At 35.2% G+C, this 20,002-nt stretch overlaps 1 protein-coding gene across 2 annotated transcripts; it reads right to left on the reverse strand.

The window, feature by feature from the left end:
* Window positions 1-431: 431 nt before the first annotated feature.
* LOC107948598 (protein virilizer homolog) lies at window positions 432-14,772 on the reverse strand. Of its 2 annotated transcripts, none has more exons than XM_016883212.2 (28): window positions 14,463-14,772; window positions 14,142-14,230; window positions 12,862-12,985; window positions 11,755-12,414; window positions 11,254-11,622; window positions 11,051-11,155; window positions 10,762-10,944; window positions 9,884-10,025; window positions 9,615-9,796; window positions 9,416-9,501; window positions 9,288-9,336; window positions 9,106-9,172; window positions 8,525-9,006; window positions 8,349-8,448; window positions 7,272-7,405; window positions 6,794-6,861; window positions 6,493-6,709; window positions 5,910-6,125; window positions 5,597-5,752; window positions 5,440-5,493; window positions 5,141-5,355; window positions 4,942-5,011; window positions 4,497-4,825; window positions 3,688-3,874; window positions 2,300-3,613; window positions 1,343-2,149; window positions 1,176-1,247; window positions 432-740 (listed from the first exon to the last, which is right to left on the reverse strand). In XM_016883212.2, the coding sequence occupies exons 1-28, from the start codon at window positions 14,535-14,537 to the stop codon at window positions 720-722; spliced, it is 6,573 nt and encodes a 2,190-aa protein (XP_016738701.2). In that variant the 5' UTR covers window positions 14,538-14,772; the 3' UTR covers window positions 432-719. The 2 variants fall into 2 exon arrangements, with proteins under 2 accessions (XP_016738701.2, XP_040966929.1); XM_041110995.1 differs by having other exon boundaries at window positions 9,884-10,028.
* Between the last annotated feature and the right edge of the window lie 5,230 nt (window positions 14,773-20,002).

Below are 20,002 nucleotides of genomic sequence, written 5' to 3' on the forward strand. Positions count from 1 at the left end.
GGATTTCAGGAAAACCACAAAGCCTGAAGCCTAAATGTGGGGTTTTGAAAATTTCAAAAGCTGAAGTTTATGCATAATTGATTAGTTTAAATCCCAATTTGAAAATTTGATTTAACTTGAAAAGTGGATTGTTTAAAATTGCTTATGAATAAAAAAAAAAACATGGCTCAGCATGAAATGCTACTTTGAGATGCAATTCTAAACAAACCCTAACCCTGGCCAAAAAAACCGTGTTGATTCAAGTCAAAAGTTGACGTCTAATATCGGATTCAAACCCCAGACAACTTTTAGCAACTACAGAATCTCGTCAACCCATGGCGGAGTTTTTTCTTTTTTCGGCCAAAACCATTGCTACTTAATAGAACAGACAATAAAGCATATATACAGAGTTGGAGTTGACATATCAACATCGGCTTATCATACAAGGGAACTTACCAGGGAAGGAAAATTTTCCCCTACACATGAAATAGATTATAAAACAATGAAAACAAAATGCAAGTTGTAATAGTAAATGGAATATAATGTACATATGGTCCAAACTGATACAAAATTTAGTGCAACAGGCTTAATCAGGCAACTGCATTTGAAGCTTGAAACATGGCGACCTAAGGCCGAGGCTCAAGAATTGTACTTCAGAGTCTTGGATCAATGATTACATGTCTGAAATATGCTACAGAAAATAGAATAAAGCACCCGTACAATCCCATTATCATCTTTTGCTACAGCTGACCTAACTTTTCCTGTTAGAGAACATGAGAAGCAACCATGTTTAGAATATAATAGCAAGCAATATTTAAGCATATCATAACTATGTTACTCCAACTCCTTATTTTTTCCTAGAAGTACTCATGTCCAACATATTCAGAGTTAGAGGGACATGAAACTTTAAGAATACTCCAACTATATGAAAATGCTTTAAAAAATTTAAACATACTGGTGACAGACGCATACCCATATCAAACACAAACCCAAGTCCGAGTAACATAAAATCAGATTAATGTATACATGCATCAATGTTTCATGCACATATATGGATACAAGCCATATAATATAGGACAAGTTGAATAGCTCCTCAGCAGAGCAATTTAGAAGTTAAAAACTTTGTTGATCAGAGATGTTACTACTACATAATTAAATCTCCTTGAGACAAGCAAGAATTAATGTAGAAACTGAACCTGAAGCATCTGCATTAACTTCGGATGCTGCTCCAATAGCTGGCAAAGTTTCTCTCGATCTCTCAACAAAGACTGCATTTAGGAAAAGTAAAGACAAAATTATGATACAGAAGATGTCAAGCAGATGGCATTCCCTCTTCATGAGGTTATACATGCACAAGACTTACCTGAATAGCTTCTGGAGACTGGAAGTACTCATGCAAGGACATTCCAGAATCTTGTTGCTGTGATGTACCACCAGTTTGTGGTGGTGCTTGTTGTTGAGCAAGCTCAACTTGCATCTGTTGTTGCGCTGCTGAAAATTCAGGCTGTTGGGGCTGATAATAAGGATTAACAGGAGAAATATGAGCTTGATGCATCATCGGTAATGACTGTATTTGCATCTGAACAGGGGTTTGTGAAGACACAACTTGCTCCAACTGCTGTGATGATTGCATGGATGGCCTAAGATGTTGAGTTGGCAGCAATGGACGTTGAAGCTTCTGCAGCTGATTAAGAGAATGGATTGTTTGCATAGAAGACTGAGGTATTGAGGGGTTCTGCAAGATGCCAGGAGGGTGGTTCTCACCCTGATGCAGTGCAGGAGAGGTTCCATAAGGTGTAACAGGGATCGAAGGAGGCCTATTAAAAACTAAAGATTGCATCAATGGTGGAGGGGGATATGAAGCCAAGCCAGCAGCTGAAGTAGGAAGTCGAGCATCAATAGTAGGTCCAATAGAACCCTTAGGAAGTTCGGTTTTCCCCATACCAGACTGATTGTACAGTGCTGGTTGAGAAGCAGAAGTATTTAAGGAAGCTAAATTATATGGGCTAGATGCAAATGGAGCCGGTGTTGAAGGAAGGGGTGGTGGAGGCCTAGTAGTTCCACTAGGCGAAGGCATAGAAGTTCTCATAAACTTGGAATCTGACACGGGAATGGAAGATTGCAACAGGGAAGGACTGCCACTAACTGAAGATAAATAATCTGATTGGACCTGCAGAAAAGAAAGTGAACATTTAGAAAGTGTAAGTAAACTATCAAGCTAAAGCAGTGAAACAAAAATCTTATTTAGAAAGGCTGTCAGTTGTGAGGCCTATGTCAAGCATAAAACTAATAAATGAGGACAACTAATAAGAGAACTTACTGGCAAAATTGTTGGTGGGGGAGGCATTGGGGGTAAAGGTGGTTGATTTGGCAGAACTTTCAGCTCATACATTCCTCGAGATCCAGCCGCCACAGGAATGTTACCAGCATACTGTGCACTGCTCTTAGGATAGAAGTTTTGTGGAGTTATTCTTGAATCCAGCGACAACTGCACTGATGTTGCAGGTGTATTACTATAAATAGGGGCAGAGAATCCTGAACTATTTGTCCCAGATGCAGAATCAAACCCACTAGAGTTCTTAATTGAAACAGCATTCTTTGAGTCGTCAGATTGCTCAAAAATTTTCTTTTCTGAAGAAACACTAGGTTCTCGAGTTAAAGACATTTCAGGACGTGAAACTGACATTCTTGAAGAAAACTCACTTTGGGCATTCTCATCAGCATTAGATGCTAAAGGTGTAGCCATGTGAGAAAATTGACTACTTCCATTAACATCACTTTCAGTCTCTTCAACAACAGACTGCGGAGAACTTTGCTCAAAAATTACAGGAGCAAGCTGCTGCAGATTATCATCAGGCTGCGGAAATGGCAACTTATCATCTGTTTCAGATTCCTCACCATCAAACACTATATCAATTCCTTGAAGATCGTCATCGAGATCAGACTTAAGCTGCTTAGACTTGTTTACTTTTTCATTATCTGGGCCATTTATAGGAGCTGCATTCTTAGATTGTGTGGCAGTTTCAGTCCCTGATGCAGCAGGATTTTGACGCTCCCTCTGTCTAGCCATAAATTCATCGACATGAATTGAAGGAGGTCTACCCCCAGAAGATCCTACTCGCGGAACAGCTATTACATTAGAATTAGAAACACCATCAACACTCCTTTCTCGTGCAACATAATCATCCACATGCATTGATGGAGGCCTGCTAGTATTCGGTTTCCGCTGTCGAAAGCTATCCCTTCGAGTAGTACCAGAAGAGGCTGTAGATGGACCCAATCCCCGTTGAAATGCAGTTGGATTTGTTATCTCAGCCACAGAGTTGTCTCCTCTGGCACTCCTATTTGCACTGTCAGCTGCTTGCAGTTTCCTTCTTGTAGGAAGAGCTGTCTGTAACAATCTACCAGGTAATGTTTCAGGCAATTCCCATGAAAACTTGTCTTCAAATCCTCCCGAGTAAAGGCTGTCATCAGCCTTTCCGTCAAGCCCTTGTCCAAAGTGCTGAATTCCAGAAGGAACTTGAACATTGTTTTGTGGAAAAGAAAGACCTCCATAGAGAATAGCATCATCCACCTCAACAGCAGCAGTCAAGTTTTGGAAGAGTAACAACAATGACTTCACAGACTCTGAAACCTGTGCATCAGAGATAAGTTCAAGTTTTAAAAACAAGTCAGGGAAACGAAAGATGCAATCATTCTTAGTTATACCTGATGCATGGAGATATGAATATCGGATGAAGTTTGATAGTCCTCATCATTATCAATCCTTGAACTTAACAGGGTAGAAAATTCCTGAATATATTTTATGTTGTCTTCTGGGAAGCCACCTATCCCAGCCGTATCATCAGGAAGCCCAAAGAGGAATTTCAATGCTACAACAGAATTCATGTTCAAACTGATACAAGAGCACACCATAATTTAGGGACTAATACTCTTCCAATGAGCAGACTAACAAATAAACTAACATGCAGATGCAGACATTATATGGGATCAAACATGAACCAAGCTTAACATATCACAAAGCCTTTGGGAATACAGAAATAAAAAGCTAGGTCGCATTTGGGTTTCAAAAAGATTTCAGCTTTCTTTTTCTGTTTTGATTCCCAAAAGTCCTGTTTCTTTTCTCCAATCCCAGTACAAGCATTTTGTGAGAAAGAATACAGTGTACTCCTTTCTCTATAGAAAATAGTGAAACATGTTTGAATCATTCTCAATTTTCTTCTATAAATGGAGCTGACTTTTCTAAAACTCTTTCTCTTTTAATCACCAAGAGTTTTTGCAGGAGTTCTCTCTTTCCTATGAAAAAAAGGCAAACCACTACTCTTAAAAACAAACACATCACATCTTCCTGAAAAACATACTTAAGCCATAAGATTATGTTAACAAGTTTAAGATGGTCTAAAACAATGAAATGACAAGCCCTAGCAACAAAAAAATATTAACCACTATCCTCTAGTCTATGTTAAGTAATGCAGAAACATTATGAAAGAAATCGGTGATAGATGTGTGTATCTTACCTATTCCCACCCATGCAAAAGCCCAAAGTACCTAAAGACAACACATTAGCAGCTTCAAGTGTATAAGATGGTAAATGATCTTTTGAATCAATGGACTTCAATAATTTTATCCAGCAACATAACAATGGGGGAGATTTTCTCCATTCAGATTCATTAAGGAAATGAAAATTCACATTCTTTTCATTTCCTCTCTCTGATTCAAGTTCATCATGAGTAGAACTGCTGCTATTTAGCAAAGCAGACAGCAAAGCATTACACCCTTCTGTGCAAGAACCCATGTCTCTAAAAGCTGTAAGGCAAGACACTAATTCTTTTCCAACTGGTAGGACCTGTGGGGGAAAAAACGCATTTCGATTACAAGATTAGCTATCTTGTGATCCTAGACTAGGTCTCGATAACAGAATTCAGTAGTCTATCTCTAAAAGTTTTCAAGTCTTCCAATTACCTGGCAAAACTTCAAGAGTTGATTTATAAATATCGAACAATCTTTGGGGCTCAAACTGTCAAATTTATGCCTAGTAACAACAATGATTTTAAGTGAAACCATCATTAAGCAGTAAATATCATGTCCAATCTGCATTTCAAATAAATTATAAATATATAATAGAAAAAACAGAGAATGTCAATACAAGTAATCAACGCACATTTCATGTCTCTCATCATATTGGGAGAATGTTCGAGAACTGCATAGTAGTGAGATAGACTTAAAAACTGGGATGCACAAACTAATCAAAGCAACCCCATATTTAGCAGAATCCCTACAATCTGAAGCCTGCCTCCCGTCTGAATCTGTAGCATCAAAACAACTCTCCAACACTCTTGTTAGAATCTGAGGAAAACCCTCGCCTACCAAAAGCACCTGAGATAGGAAGCACCATGAGCACAATAAACTTCAAATCAAGAGGGGGGGGGAGAAAAAAAATCCATAGACAGATTGTAAAACCTTGGCATATGGATGCTCCAGTAAGCTAGTGAGAAAATCAAGGCATCTATATACCTGCCAAGGGAAAAGGAAATTATTAGGTATAACAGTCTAAACAACCACAAAAAAAAATTTAAAAAAAAGGTAATTTGGGCAAAAAAAACTTAGCAGTTATCACCTTGTAAGCCTCTGTGTCAGATAAAGATGATAAGTCAGAGCTATGATCATGTATCCATGACAATATAGGCCGCAGAAGCTTAGAAGCCTGTTCAGCTTTTTGGCAAGCAATGCGAATTATAAAAACTCGAAGCATGTCTTGTATGACTACCAATGCCTGCTTAAAAGGGATATATTAGTAGAGGCACATGATATAAAGCAAGTTTATCAAAATAGAATAACTACCCTGCCCCAACCATTTCGACATTCCTGCAATATCAAAGATTTCAGATGATAAGAAAACCAAAGTAGCATGCCAATGAAAGAGCACATACGGAGATGGCATAATGTTGGATAATCTGTGCAATTCTGTCAAGGTGTGGTGTCAATTGGTTGAACAACTTCTCAAGGTGACCACACTCTAGATACCAATCAACCTGTCTCTCCTTATGAGGTCCCAGTAAAGTCCCTATAGCCAGTGACCTAAGGGCACTCAACAAGGGCATTCCATTCTTCCAACGCCAGATACTTTCTTCAGGAAATAGATCATTCTTGCAATGCAAAAGGCAAAAGAAACCAGTTAATGCTGCAATTAAGGAAATGCCCATTGGAGCAAAAACATTTCTTAAGTTGAGAGAAGGGTCTTCCATTCCTGATGACAGAAAAGTGTTATTAAGAAAAGCAGCAAACAAAGTAAGCACAGTATCCGAATTTGGAATTCATTGTTTTCCAGGTTGGGATATAGAAAACAAAAGAGAAAGGTAAACAACAAGCAGTCTTGGTCAAAAACACTTCCTTAATAATTACCAACATAGATACGATATAAGCAACAACAAAAAATAACCAGGTAAATATTTCTTGATATGAGTAAGGATACCAGCGTGCTATTAGTATTAAAGAAAAGAAAAATTGAAATACCAAAAGACAAAGTAAACTGCAGGTCTCTTTTGGACCCAAGGCCAGTGATGAAGTAGTTTGAACACTGGCAAGAATAGTGTGGAAGAGGCCAGGACTCCAACCATATACTGGCCAATAAGCAAGAGCTGACACAGAAAGATGGCAGACAGCTTCAAAACCAAGTGCAGAATCAGGATAGGGAGAAGATAAATCAGCTGCACAAGCTGCAAGCTTTGGGCTGCAAGATAGCAATATGCTTAGCACCATTAACTCCATAAATGAGCATGGTATGCAAGAGCTTCCATAGGGAAATATTAATTACCTTACTTCTCGATGCAATCGTAACAATGCAGTCATCAGTTTCGTATTCTTGTGCTGTTCCTTAGCTTCCTATACATAGAGGACAAGACAATTCAATTCTCAAATTTGGAAGATGGTAAAGAATTAAAAAAGGTTAAGTACACTAAAAAATGCAGTTAATTATTAAAAAGAGTCTGATGTTAGGGGCATCAGTATCTAATGAACTTCACAACTAATGCTTCAGTCTTTTCTAAATTGGGAGGAAGAATTAATGCTCGAAAGAGCAAAAAGGAAGCAACCTTCTTCAGAAGTTTATGAAAGAACCAATTAAATCCTCCTCCACTAGCAACTATTCCGATCTAAAGAAGGTGGGAACATAGCATCTTCAATCTCACCATTTATTCACTAAGCTTTCCATGATGCTTTTTGCAGGAAGTTATCTTCCATATTGAACCAAAAGATGATTCATTAGGATATAGTCTGACAAACAAGCAACAAACCTGTAATCTTTGCAAAAGTGTGATCAGCAATACAAGTGACGGAATCAAAAGATCAACTAAGCACTGTTCACGGTTGCGTTCCAGCAATAAATCAGATGTAGAATTGCATTCGGTACCCTCGTCAACAAGATAATCTGTTAAAGACAGACATTGCAAACATGCATAAAACAACATAATTTTGAAAGGGTTAACAAGCAATTCACATAATACAAATCACAGGTGATAAAATACGGACAAAAGCATGCTATAATAGAGCCCAATAAAGCTTGATCCTATTGAGATCCGTTAAAGCTTCAGGTTCACTTTAGAGAGAGAGAGAGAGAGGTTTGAGACAACGAGTAAGCCCAAAAAGCTAAGGGAATGGTTAAAACATTAACCAAAAGCTTTACCATATTATTAGATGATGAATGTTTCAATGCTGATTGAATTCAGAATCAGATCCCAATGAGATCATATTAACTTTTAACCATATAAATTACAGAGACATCAGTTTCCATTTATGTGCTGCGATTACCGGTGAGAAATCAGTTAATTCAGTTAGAAATTTTTAAAAGCCAAATTAACCAAAGTTATATATTTTATTGACTGAATTTTATGAATTAACCAATAACAGAATTGTATCAGTTAACTTGGTTGGTTAACCAAATTAACTAAAATCAAATCAAAAGCTTTAAGCCTAAATTCCTACATTAAAGTTTACATTTTCTTGAACTAGTTTAGCTAGAATTTAACTGAGGCATGGCACCAATAGCTCTTACAACATGGTGAGCCTGTTTATTGAGCTATATAAATGACACATTGAGCTTTATCTTTGAAGAGTTATAGCTTATTGAAAAAGTAAATATATAAATGTCAAATTGATTAACATAAAACTTATTAAAAACGGACAAAACCATAAGCAACCAAATTAATCAAATGAGCCAAGTCTAACCCGAATTTAACTGAATAGAAACATTTTAACCAAATTGCTTCAGTTACTTTGACTAATTCAGTTGTAACCAAAAATTGCTCACCCCTAGATACAGTACAATTAAATCAGACTAGCAGCCCAGTCAACAACAATAAATATCAACTTACCATAACTGTTTGAGGACCTCTCAAGCATGTAGCTACAATTGACAAGAACCACATAGATAACTGTGATGGCACCTTCATCATACAAAGCAGCAGCAACAGTCTACAATGAAAAACTATACATTACAAGTCAAACCAATTTAGTTTTAAATTAGACATTACAGTATAAAATTGCATACTGGATTCTCTGAAATGAATGCCAAAATTCGAAATGCAGTTGTCAGCTGGGCTATAGAAGAGTCACGGAGGTTAACACCCTCGAAGGACTTCATAGAGATAATGCTTCCAAGATTCTCCATCACATTAATGTCAGAAGCATTAGAAGATTCTCCAACAATATTATCAACAACATCTGTTAAATCAGAAACTAGAATGTTGGTTGAGGTAAGGTGAGCATCTCCTCCAGAAGCCAAAACAGCAGCATATCTTAGAAGACCAACAGCCCCATTTTTATGATAAACTAAACCAGCATCAATCCACTCCAATAGCCGTGTAGGAGCATCTTTCCTATTGGACCCAGGGGAAGAAGAATGTAAAGCTTTATGAAGTTCCATAGCATGTCCAATCCAAGAGGAAAGAGACGTTGCAGTTGAATCAGTAACAATGACTTCAACAATCTCAGCAGCTGAGTGTAAAATTGCAAGATTAAGAGGTGAAGCACCTGCATATCCAGAAAGTTGCAAATATGAGGTCATTTATATTATGCAATTAAAAAAGAAGCCTTTCAACTAATTTAACCTAACCACAAAATAAACAGTACCACTATTCTTGATGACAGGCTCTGATTCCTTGACAGAATGCAAAGCTTCAATCAAAACAGAAAGCACCTGACAAAAAAGGGGGAAAATAATGGCATTGACATGAACATATGTCGGTTATCAAATAGAAGCCAAGTCTCCGCACGTCGTAAAGAATATAACCATACAGTACATTTTTCAATACCTCTGAAAAAAAACTCATGGCCAATAAAGCTTGGCGTCCACAATCAGACCTGCCAAACATAAAACAAGTTTCAGTCAGAACCACCCATGTTCAATTCCAAGGTAAAAGAAATAGATCAACTAATTCACCTAGCAAGACCACAAAGCTCCCACAATACCCATAAAAATTCTTCAGACTGTGGAGTTGCTGAAAGCAAACGATCTATGGCATTAACCTACAATAAGATACCCACAAATAACTCATATTCAGTCAAAATTTTTAGTGAAATTCAAAAAAAAAAAAAAGGGAGATTATCAATATTCATATCAACCAAGAAAAGGAACTAACCACCCTCAAATGTGTCTCAACAATGATTCCAACTTCCTGTGGATTGCAAGTAAATCCTTTAGATATTAAAACAGAAGCATACCGAAGCGGAACACACTCTTCCTTGTTCATAGCATCAGCACCCTTCAGGGCATGAATTAGTGTAGCAGTAAGGTCAGGCTGATGTAGGAGAAAAACTAAGCCTGAAACAGAGGTAACACAGCATCAATCACAACTATAATTGAATTATTAATACAATGCTATCTTCGCTGCAGAGTCATTAACAAAACCTGAGCGACAAAACAGTAGGGAGAGAATTATAGATCCAATGGATGACACAATCTCCAAAGAAGTGTCCACAACATCTGCAGCTTCAGAATGCAAAACAGTAGTTGACAACAGCGCAGCTGATAAAGGAAGAAATCCTCGATCCTGCTTCAAAAGAGACAATATTGAGATAAATAATAGAACCACTATAATTTGATCACACCCGACCAACTCATCCAAAAAGAATTTGGAAAATAATAGATTTCTTGCAGAGTTGCATTACGCCTACAAAACAAAAAATAATAGACGCTCCATATATCATCACAGTAACTAGAAAAGAAAGAAAAAAAAAGTTAGGGATACCAAGAGGGATTCTTATGGAAAATCGTAGACGAAGTTTACCCCCCTTCCCAAGCCAATGGCTAAGGTCACTGGTCCTTCATCAACAATGTCTTTATTAGTCCAGGGGATAGTGCCCTTTGTGGTCAGTAGATCATGAGTGTAGTAATTTGTCAGTTTAATTGAGTTTTAGTGTTCTCTCTCTATCAGTATAATTCTATCATATCAGCAACAAACATGGCATACAATAAAAATTATCATATTCTACTCTTCATCTTGCAAAAACCAGCATAAGGTGAGATACAATCGTCCACTTTCTAACCTTATAGTAACCATTTCATCATCTTCGTACCAAATCTATCCTAAAAGAAATAAAATAATGATGAAATGACACTGATTGTGTTAAAGTTTATTTACGCCTTAGATCATAACACTTCTAAAAGATGATTAAACAAGTCTCAGAACAGATCATCTGCTATAAAGCTAAAATCAAATTTGCAAAAGCAACAAGCATGGATATGGAACATTCAAAAAGTTCATAAGAGCTAACTGAGCAACCTACCTTAAGAAGTGCCAGCAAATGCAAGTCAATTTCCCAATCTGAGAAGCAACAATTTGAAGAAGCAATCAACCCACTGGTTGCGTTATACGATACTAATCCATCAGTTTGACCAAGAATAAAATATCTGCTTGCATGGGCTACTGGAGATGGATCTTCAATTGGGCCATGTGAAATTACCAAATGCTGCATTAACATTGAGTACAAACATCACAAAATTACATTTAGAGCAGCCACCAAATATTTCGAAAACAACAAGAAAATTAACGCAGTTGAAAGATTGACAACTGACCAGAAGCTTTTTAAGTAGTGATCCAACACCTCTGAGCTTGTTTGAAGCAGCATTTGTCCCTTTAGTAGTAGCAGAAAGGCCACCCAGTATGGATAAGATTTCGGACTGGTAAAGAATAAAATTACAAGCAAAGAACTTTAAGATAGTTTTGGATATAAAGCAACTGCCCAAGCAAAAAGGCAAGACCAACTTCATAATCATACCTCATATCTCGAAATAACTTCATAAAATCTTAGTCGATGAAGGATATAAGTTGCTAGAGAAGCAACATCATGTCGTGGTTTTTGCAGCAACAACTTCAGCAAGTAACTGTAACCATCACTAGTGCCAGAAGGGATATTTTCATCCTCACGAGGCCACCAACCAAGAAATCCCTCACATCCAACAGAATGTCGAGTAGCCTGCTCAATAACTCCAAGTAGCAACAATGTAATGGTAATCGAGTTCTGCGTCTGGTGATCAAAAAGATATGCAAGCTGATCCATTCCCCCACAGTTGACAAAGTGAAAGCAGCTCTCCTTAGTGGAGCACAAGAAAAGAGCCACATTCAACCCCAAGATGACATTCTTACTCTGTAAATTGAGATTAGCATATGAAATATGGATAAGCATTAATTTCATACCGAAGTAATGTTATATCTTTAAATTCAAAAAGGAATGCAATATAATATAAATAACAAGGAAAACAGCCTCTATCTCAATCACCTCCGGTAGCTGGCCATGCCCAAAATTAGAGGAGCTCCTATTGAAATGAAAACATGGTGATAGCATTTCCACCAACTGTTTGGAAGAAGCCAAATCAGCATCAGACTCCATAAAGATACATTCTGTCAATGATTCAGAGGACTTGTTCGTGGATTTACGTTGAAGAGTCTCATAGAGCTCAAGCAGCTCTTTTCTGGCCTCACTTATACCATGGTTCAACTCCTTAAAATCTTTGTTTCTTCCTGATGTAAGATGCTTCTGATTGATTGCATTAGATTCTAAGTCAAAGGTTACAAATGAAGCAGCCGCTAATGCTAGAGTATGAACAACTTTATGTACTTCGTGACCAAGGTTTGGCAATTCCAAAATTTTCAACATTTGCTGCAGTAATTGCTTAACCTCTACTGACAAATCTAGTGTGACTACTGGTAAAGATAAAACATTTAAAGAAGATAATGATTCCTCAAATGTCCGATTAAACGCACGTAAGGGAAGAGGTAGGTCTTCAAGCTTTCCGTCAGCAGAGCCAACAAGATTAGTTAGAGAGCTATCATCGAATTCAATGTTGAACTGCCCCAAATCCTCTGCTGTATTTCCATATATGACCAAACTTAAACTCCGGTAGCTACCTCTTACAACTAGATGGTTGGTTACAACTGCCTGCAAAAGATCACAGTACAATTTTAAACAAACTCGGTGTCCACATATAGCTTTCTCAAAATAAAGACACACCAGGTGGACAGATAGGAAGCATAAAATACTTTTAAATAAAGGATAGATAACCATAAACGGGAGATGAGAAGATAAGCAGAGCTATCTTATGCTAAAGATGATAAAAGTTTTCTGCAGCCTCAACAAACTGTTTAATTGCACATCCCATCAATCAAATTGCTAATGCTAGCAAATTCCCAAAAAAAAATTTGTTAATTCAGTCTTTTTAAAACATTTTATTATGCAGCAATCAACCTATAGGTGTACATAAATGCATATATATGGATAAAAGTGCAGGCTTACATAAACCATTGCATAAAGTGAGGTAACATAACCTGAAAAAGTTCAAATTTAGAATTCAAATAAATCCCAATGGTATAGGAATGGTAGAATCACCTCAACTTCAAGCACATTTGATGAAGAATGAGAATATAGAAAAGGCTGACAGAGGCGCCTAAATCTTGTCTCTCCCTCACTCTGAACAAACACCTCCAAAGCAAAAGAAGGGGGTGAAGTGGCCCTGTATAAATTACAGCATAGAAAATTAGGTTTTCAGAAACCTCAATATTCCAATAACTGAGAAGCACAATAGCCAAATTTATGGCATCAATTAAAATAATGTATATCCTTTCTACTAGTTTGCGCCTAACCCCAACAATGGAACACATGCTGAAATTTGTTATTAATATAATAATGTATCATACTAATTAAACCATATACAAAAGAACATATTTGTGATGCACCAATTACTGTTTATAATCAACAAAGTCTCAGATTTCAAATCTGTCAATTAACAAATTCAGAACTCCACATTCCTCGCTCAGCTGGATGAAAAAATCATGGTAAGATGCAAGGGTTTGAAAGCACTCAATCTAGGCCATGATAAAGCAGGTGCAAAAGGCTTCGACTTCCTCGCCTGTTTAAGAAGCTGTTGTTGCTTGAGGTGAATTAGATGAATTTGGTTCTAACATTTACTAAGAAAGAAGCTGCTTTTAAGAATGAAAAAGGTAGATGATCTTCACCATCAAGTTCATAAGAGAAGTGAGAGAAGTAGATGAAAGGTATGCCAGATTCATTCTTGCTTTTGCTCATCAGGAATTTTGGCAGAATTTGGTTTGACTTTTCAAAGCCGATTTGATAGGAAGGCAAGAAGAAAGAAATATTTCTAGACGAAGAAAGGGAGAGAAAAACATTGCCACTCTTGAGAGAAATTGGATAAGGCAGAAAAATAAAGAATTGGCAATCAATAAATGGAAGAAAAGAAAGAGGAGAAGTCTCATCTCAACATATTAAAACAATTCAAATCAATTCATCAATCAACAATCATTTTCCTTAAATTTATTTTGACTCGCCTAAAGGAGGAACAATTCCCACCAATTAACCCCTGCTTACCATTCCTATTCTTTTGCTGTTCTTTCCCTCCAACGAAACACAATATAAGTGCCAAATTAAAACTTCCACTACTGAACTACATCATACCAACAAAACAACATATAATATATTTCAGGAGAGGGATATGTCAATTGTATACATACTTCCCTAGCTTCTAATGACCATAATTCAATAAAATCATGCGAAGAAAACAAAATTATAACACCAACATTATCATGTACATGAACAGTTCCCATGAGAAAAATAACCCTACAAACTGTACGAAGCTTACTAGCTTAACATACCCAACAAGCGATACAGCTTGAGAAGCTGAGGACGCATTCTGTTCAAGGAACTCACACGCAGTTATAACAACTGGTTCAGCAAACAATACCTGAGAAAAACAAGAAATCAAAATCAAAATCAAAACACAACCGAAACCCATAAATTAAATTCTTATAAAAGAAAATGCAATACTACATTCAATCAATAAACCAAGAACCAACGAAACATTCCAATAAAATCCTGGATTACCACAAAAAAATATCATTTAATTATTCCTTGCCAACCCATTTCATAAAATGCCAAAAAGGAAAGAAAGAATCCACACCAAGAAAACAAGATACCTCGTCGACGTATTCGTCCAAGTGAGTGTGAACAAAAGTCTGAGAAAACAGAACGCAGGGCTCGGGTCGACCCATTTTGGTTTAGGGTGTTAGTTTATCGATCTTCGGGTCCGATTAACGAGGGGACATGAAAATCTGAGGAAAAATTCTGGATTTGGGTTTGTTTAAGATTTTTAGGGTTTTGGATTTGATTTCTAAACCCCCGCCGCCGATTAAAGAGTGTTTGGTTCTGGTTGAAAGGGGGTTCAGTTTTTGTTTTTTGGCCTAACCGGACCTTGAACCAGAGAGGGAAGGCGGAGTTAGAACAAGGTTTTACTAATTAAAATTAAATACCTTCAGATTTCAAAACTTTTCTTTTTTCCTATGGAGATTTCAAGATTTTTCTAATTTGATCCTTCGTTACATTAAGTAATATTTAGATGGTTAAAATATGTCACAAGTCCCTGTACTCTTTATAAATTAAGAATTTAGTCCTTTTAACTTTATTTCTAGGAATTTAGTCCTACTTTTCAGATTTCAAAATTCAGTTTCAAATGTTAATATTGTTAATTTTTATTAAATTTATTGGTGTGACATTTTTAAAATAAAATATTCACTTGGTAGTTATATAACTAAAAAAATGGTGTTGTAATTAACATAAATTTAACAAAATAATTTTAACACGGTTAATAGTTGGACCTAAATTTTAAAATATGAAAAGTAGAGAGACGAAATTCCTAAAAAGAGAAGTATATGGACTAAATTCCAAATTTTTGAAGAGTATAAGGACTTATGGGATATTTTAACCTATTCATAATTTAGTTTTTATATAATAACAATGATAAATTTAATCCTTAATATTTATATATTTTATCTATTTGACCATAATTCTTTTTTAGCTAAATTTGCCCCTAATCTATTTAAAAAGAATCAATTTTTATAATCAACCTTTCAAAAAGAGTTGAATTACTATTTTTAACAAAAATATTCAATAAATCGTTAAATTTTTAAATATGACAACCCACGTGTACGTCATACTAATTTTTTTAACTTTTTATAATTTTTTTATTTTTTAAATTTTTAAATTATTTATTGACGTAAGATAAATAGTGTAATGTTAGCATGAAGTACACACAGACTCTCACGCGGGTTGTTACATTAACATCAATGAAAAGTTAATGTTTTGGTCAACATTTCTGTTTAAAAAATTGATTTTACTCTTTTTTTAAATGTTAATAACCAAAGTTAGCTAAAAAGTTAAAAACCAAATTGATAAAAAAAACTGTAAAAGTTGAGGACTAAATTTATAATAATTTATATATTTAAGGGTAAACTACAAGTTTAGTCATTATATTTTCTAAAAAATCTGTTCTGATCAATAAACTTTTAAAAATTATTATATAACCACTAACGTTATTGATCTATTATATTATGATCACTTAGTCGTTAAAGGTGTAAAATAAGCTAATATGGCATGTTAATGTAATCATTTCAGATGAAATTTTAAATTAAATTATACAATTAGCCCCTGTACTTTTTCTTTCTGAGTAAATTTTTTTTCCCTTTTTATTTCTTTATTTTCTTTCTCTTCTTCTCCCTTCTATTTTCTCACATTCTTCAATGGCTACCATTTTTTCTCCCACTATAGACAAAGTTTTAAAACATTTCTTTGAACTCCATTAATGGAACTTAAGTCACTATAATGGCAAAAAAAATAACCCTTTAACATTTTCAAAAAAAGAAAATATAACAACCCGTAATTAAAGAAAAAATCCACATTCAAAATTCTAAATTCAGATACACTATTAGGTATAAAAGGGAAATATAAAAGAAAAATGAAGAACATACAAATTTTGATTTTTGGCAACTATTCCACATCCAAGATTCAAAATTCAGATAAAAAATGGGTTTAAAATGGGATGCATTAACAACTATTCCTCTCTTCAAGCTCTTTTATCTTTTTTTTTTCCATTATAAACCCATTTTTTAACTAAAATTTGAATTATAGTTGTGGGTTTCTTTGACTACGGTTTTTATGTTTTTTTTTTAATGTGAATGGATTATTCTTTGTCATTATCATGACTTAAGTTCCATTGATGGAGTTTAGAGTGTTTTTTTTTTAAGTTTTGTCTTTATTGGGAAAAAGATAATCATTGAAGAAACAGAAAACAAGAGAAGGAAAATGTAACTATAACACTCCTAACTCATATCCATCGCCGGAACAGGGTTACGAAGCATTACCGGAGTTTACAGATCAAATAAACAAACATTTCATATCATATACGTTCATGTTAGAAACCAATCAAAATTAAACATATTGTCTTTTATACGAGCCCTTGGGGCCCAAAATACGCGTTAGAAATAAGTTGGGACTAAATGGATACTTAAAAAAATTTTCAAAAAACATTGAAATTTTTCAAAGTTGTAGAGGTCACACGATTGTGTTGCCAGGCCATGTGACTCACATGGTCAGGAGTCATGCCCGTGTCTCAGGCCGTGTGGGCATTCGAAATAGGGACGCACGGCCGTGCCTTAGCCCGTGTCCATGCCCGTGTAACTCTCTGACTTGGGTCATATGGCCAAGTCACACGCCCATGTGCTAAGCTATATAAGTATACTGAGTTGCATTCTTAAGAAGATACAGGGGACACACGGTCGTGTCATTTGGTCGTGTGTCACATACTCTTGTGTCTCTGCCCATGTGGATTAAAATAGGTCAATTTCCAAGCCACATTTCTCACCCAATTTGACACCAACCTAACTCAACATTTTTGCACATCAACAAGCCATAATAAGGCATTCAAAACAAGGCAAAATCAAGTCTTAAACATGAAATATCACCACATACAACCAATATGCCCTGAGGCACCTCAAATGATGACTTAAAAACATGTCAACCAAGTATCCAAACTTACCTAAATAACCAAATACATATATGCATAATCCCAAATGGTACCAAATATACCATTCTAACAAACATCAATATGATAAGACCACATATATATACATCAAAATATACCAAACATAAGTCATTTAAGTGGTTAATCTCAACAAAACACTTATATGCCAACATTAGCCAAATTAACCTATATATGCCATTATAACCGGAATTAATTTACTGAAAGTACCAAAAGAGCCGATGGATAGTGTGAAATAGCTCCGACAAGCTTCCAACCCGAACGAGCTTCCGAATTACTATAAAACACAGAAAATAACAAAAAATAAGCATTTAAGGTTAGTAAGTTCGTATAACAAGAAAATTAACTTACCATTTAATCACATTTAAGGTAAGCATACAAAACATATCCAAATCAATTTGGCCAAAAGCCTAAACACATATCCTCAACATGTTAGCCATGTAAAACACATATAATAGCCAATAAACATGGATGAACATAACCACTAAGCAAGTTTCATATACATGTATCATCCATTTCATGTTTCAATATATCATGCAATATCATTTCTATGTATTTCATGTATATACCTGTAATAGTTCGTATAAACTCATATTGTCTCATAACAGAACATCGCCCGTTAAACATTTTAAAATATCGCTGGATACACAGGTAATACACACGAGGTGTACTAAACTGTAAGCCGTCAATTTATGTACATGTATGCTCATGCGAGCTATGAATTGGTATGCTCTCACGAGCTGTGAATCGGTAAGCTCATACGAGCTGCAAATTCGAAGCTCATACATGCTGCAAATTGGGAAGCTCATATGAGCTGTGGTGTGTCTGTAACACATTCAGGACCCTAATCAAATCAGTAACTATAACACCTCCTAACCTTATACTGTCACTAGAATAGGGTTACAGAGCATTACTAGACATATCGAACAAATTACGAATAACTCACAAATAATTAACATACAAAGTATAAATTTAATCCTTAAGTCCCTATAATGGACCCTCGAGGCCCAAAACACGTATTAGAAGTGGATCGGGACTTATCCAAGTGCTCAGAGAATTTTCGTAAATTTTAAATTTTTTTAACTCAATATAACCTCCTTTATATACATTTAACCTCCTTGCAATTTCAAACCGAAACCAATCCAATACCAATGATATAACCAATTCAATTCATATATGTAAACATCTAAAACATACCAAGATTAATACTAGAATTTACTATGTGATCATTCATACCATTATTCAAATTAAATTAAAAGTTCTATTCAATTATCAATTCAAACATAATGTCATATTTATACCATTTCAAATATTTAATCGTTCATTTACCAATTTAAATCATTACATATTATCCTTACAATCCAAAACCACATTAATTCAAAATACAAACTAGGTACATGCCACATATACCAAAATAAAATATACATCACCAAGGTTGCTGAGATCGGGATTGGTTCAGATGCTGGACCAGATTTTGACTCCTACTGACCTGCGCACAGAAAATAACCGTATGCTGAGTATAGACATACTCAGTGGTATTACTATAATTCAAACTATAATAACAATAATTCAAACTATAATAACAATAATGAAATATAAATATTAAACATGTAACAAATGAATTTTCTCAAATATTAACTCATTCTTAAACTTCATTCGTTAATAATAGTAACACAATTTCAACTATTTATCAGTTTCAATCAAACATCATAGACTTCAATTTTCTTCACTACATCAACATTTAGTTCATGCCTTCCATTTTCAATCTCAATTTCAATCCACAATTTAACTTTCTCATTTCTTTCATTATTTTAAATAATACGTTCAATCTAATTTATTTAAATTTCTCATTTTAGGTTTTCACCCTATTAACAAACCCGAACTTTGGCAGATATACGGATCCAACCAAACACACCAAAATGGCGTCCAGTGCCTCATCTGATAGTTCGAAATAAAGTTGACACCCAGTGTCTCATTGGCCTAGCCAAAGTAAAGTGGTACCCAGTATCTCATCGAATCTATCCGAAGTAAAATAGTGGCACCCAGTGTCTCATCGACTCAAGGTTGAAGTATCCCTAAACACTTCAAATCCTATGGCATGCCAACTATATCCGACTTAGCCCGACTAGTTAATAGGGTATTTAATTCACTTTCTCTATTTCAATCAATATTCACATAAATTCCACTTAAATCACAATTTCACTTTCATTTCAAAAATCCACTTTCAAAATTAAATACACTTTCCATTCACCAATCAAAATACAATTCAATACTAATAGATATTTCTCATTCAATTCAACTTCACTTTAAATCCCAAATTCTCTTTCAATTCAACAATTCAATCATAACCCAATACTAAAATTTATTTAACAACCATTTCAATTATCATTCAATTCCATAACAACACTTACCTCATAATTTACTTAACAAATACATAATTTAATTTAACATTTAATGAATAAATAAATAATTTAAATTATAGTAATACAAACCCGGATTTATTTGATTACTCATCGATGACTTTTTCGTTTCCTTTCAGTACCAATGCCTCGAGTTCTTTGCTAGCTACGAAAATAGTAATAATTTTCACTATTAATTACAGCATTAAATTATAATAAATAATTAAATTTTATTCAATTCCTG

The sequence above is a fragment of the Gossypium hirsutum genome, chromosome A04, assembly GCF_007990345.1.
Source record: "Gossypium hirsutum isolate 1008001.06 chromosome A04, Gossypium_hirsutum_v2.1, whole genome shotgun sequence".
Classification (NCBI taxonomy): Eukaryota; Viridiplantae; Streptophyta; class Magnoliopsida; order Malvales; family Malvaceae; genus Gossypium; species Gossypium hirsutum.

What these genes read in the sequence shown, in the direction of transcription:
- LOC107948598 (XM_041110995.1), bottom strand. Translation starts at nt 14,537, where the DNA reads ATGGGTCGACCCGAGCCCTGCGTTCTGTTTTCTCAGACTTTTGTTCAC. An exon ending in GCAGTTTACTTTGTCTTTTG is followed by an intron (nt 6,126 to 6,492) that starts GTATTTCAATTT and finishes TTGCATTGCAAG; the next exon opens with AATGATCTATTTCCTGAAGA. An exon ending in AACTCTTGAAGTTTTGCCAG is followed by an intron (nt 4,826 to 4,941) that starts GTAATTGGAAGA and finishes TTTCCCCCACAG; the next exon opens with GTCCTACCAGTTGGAAAAGA.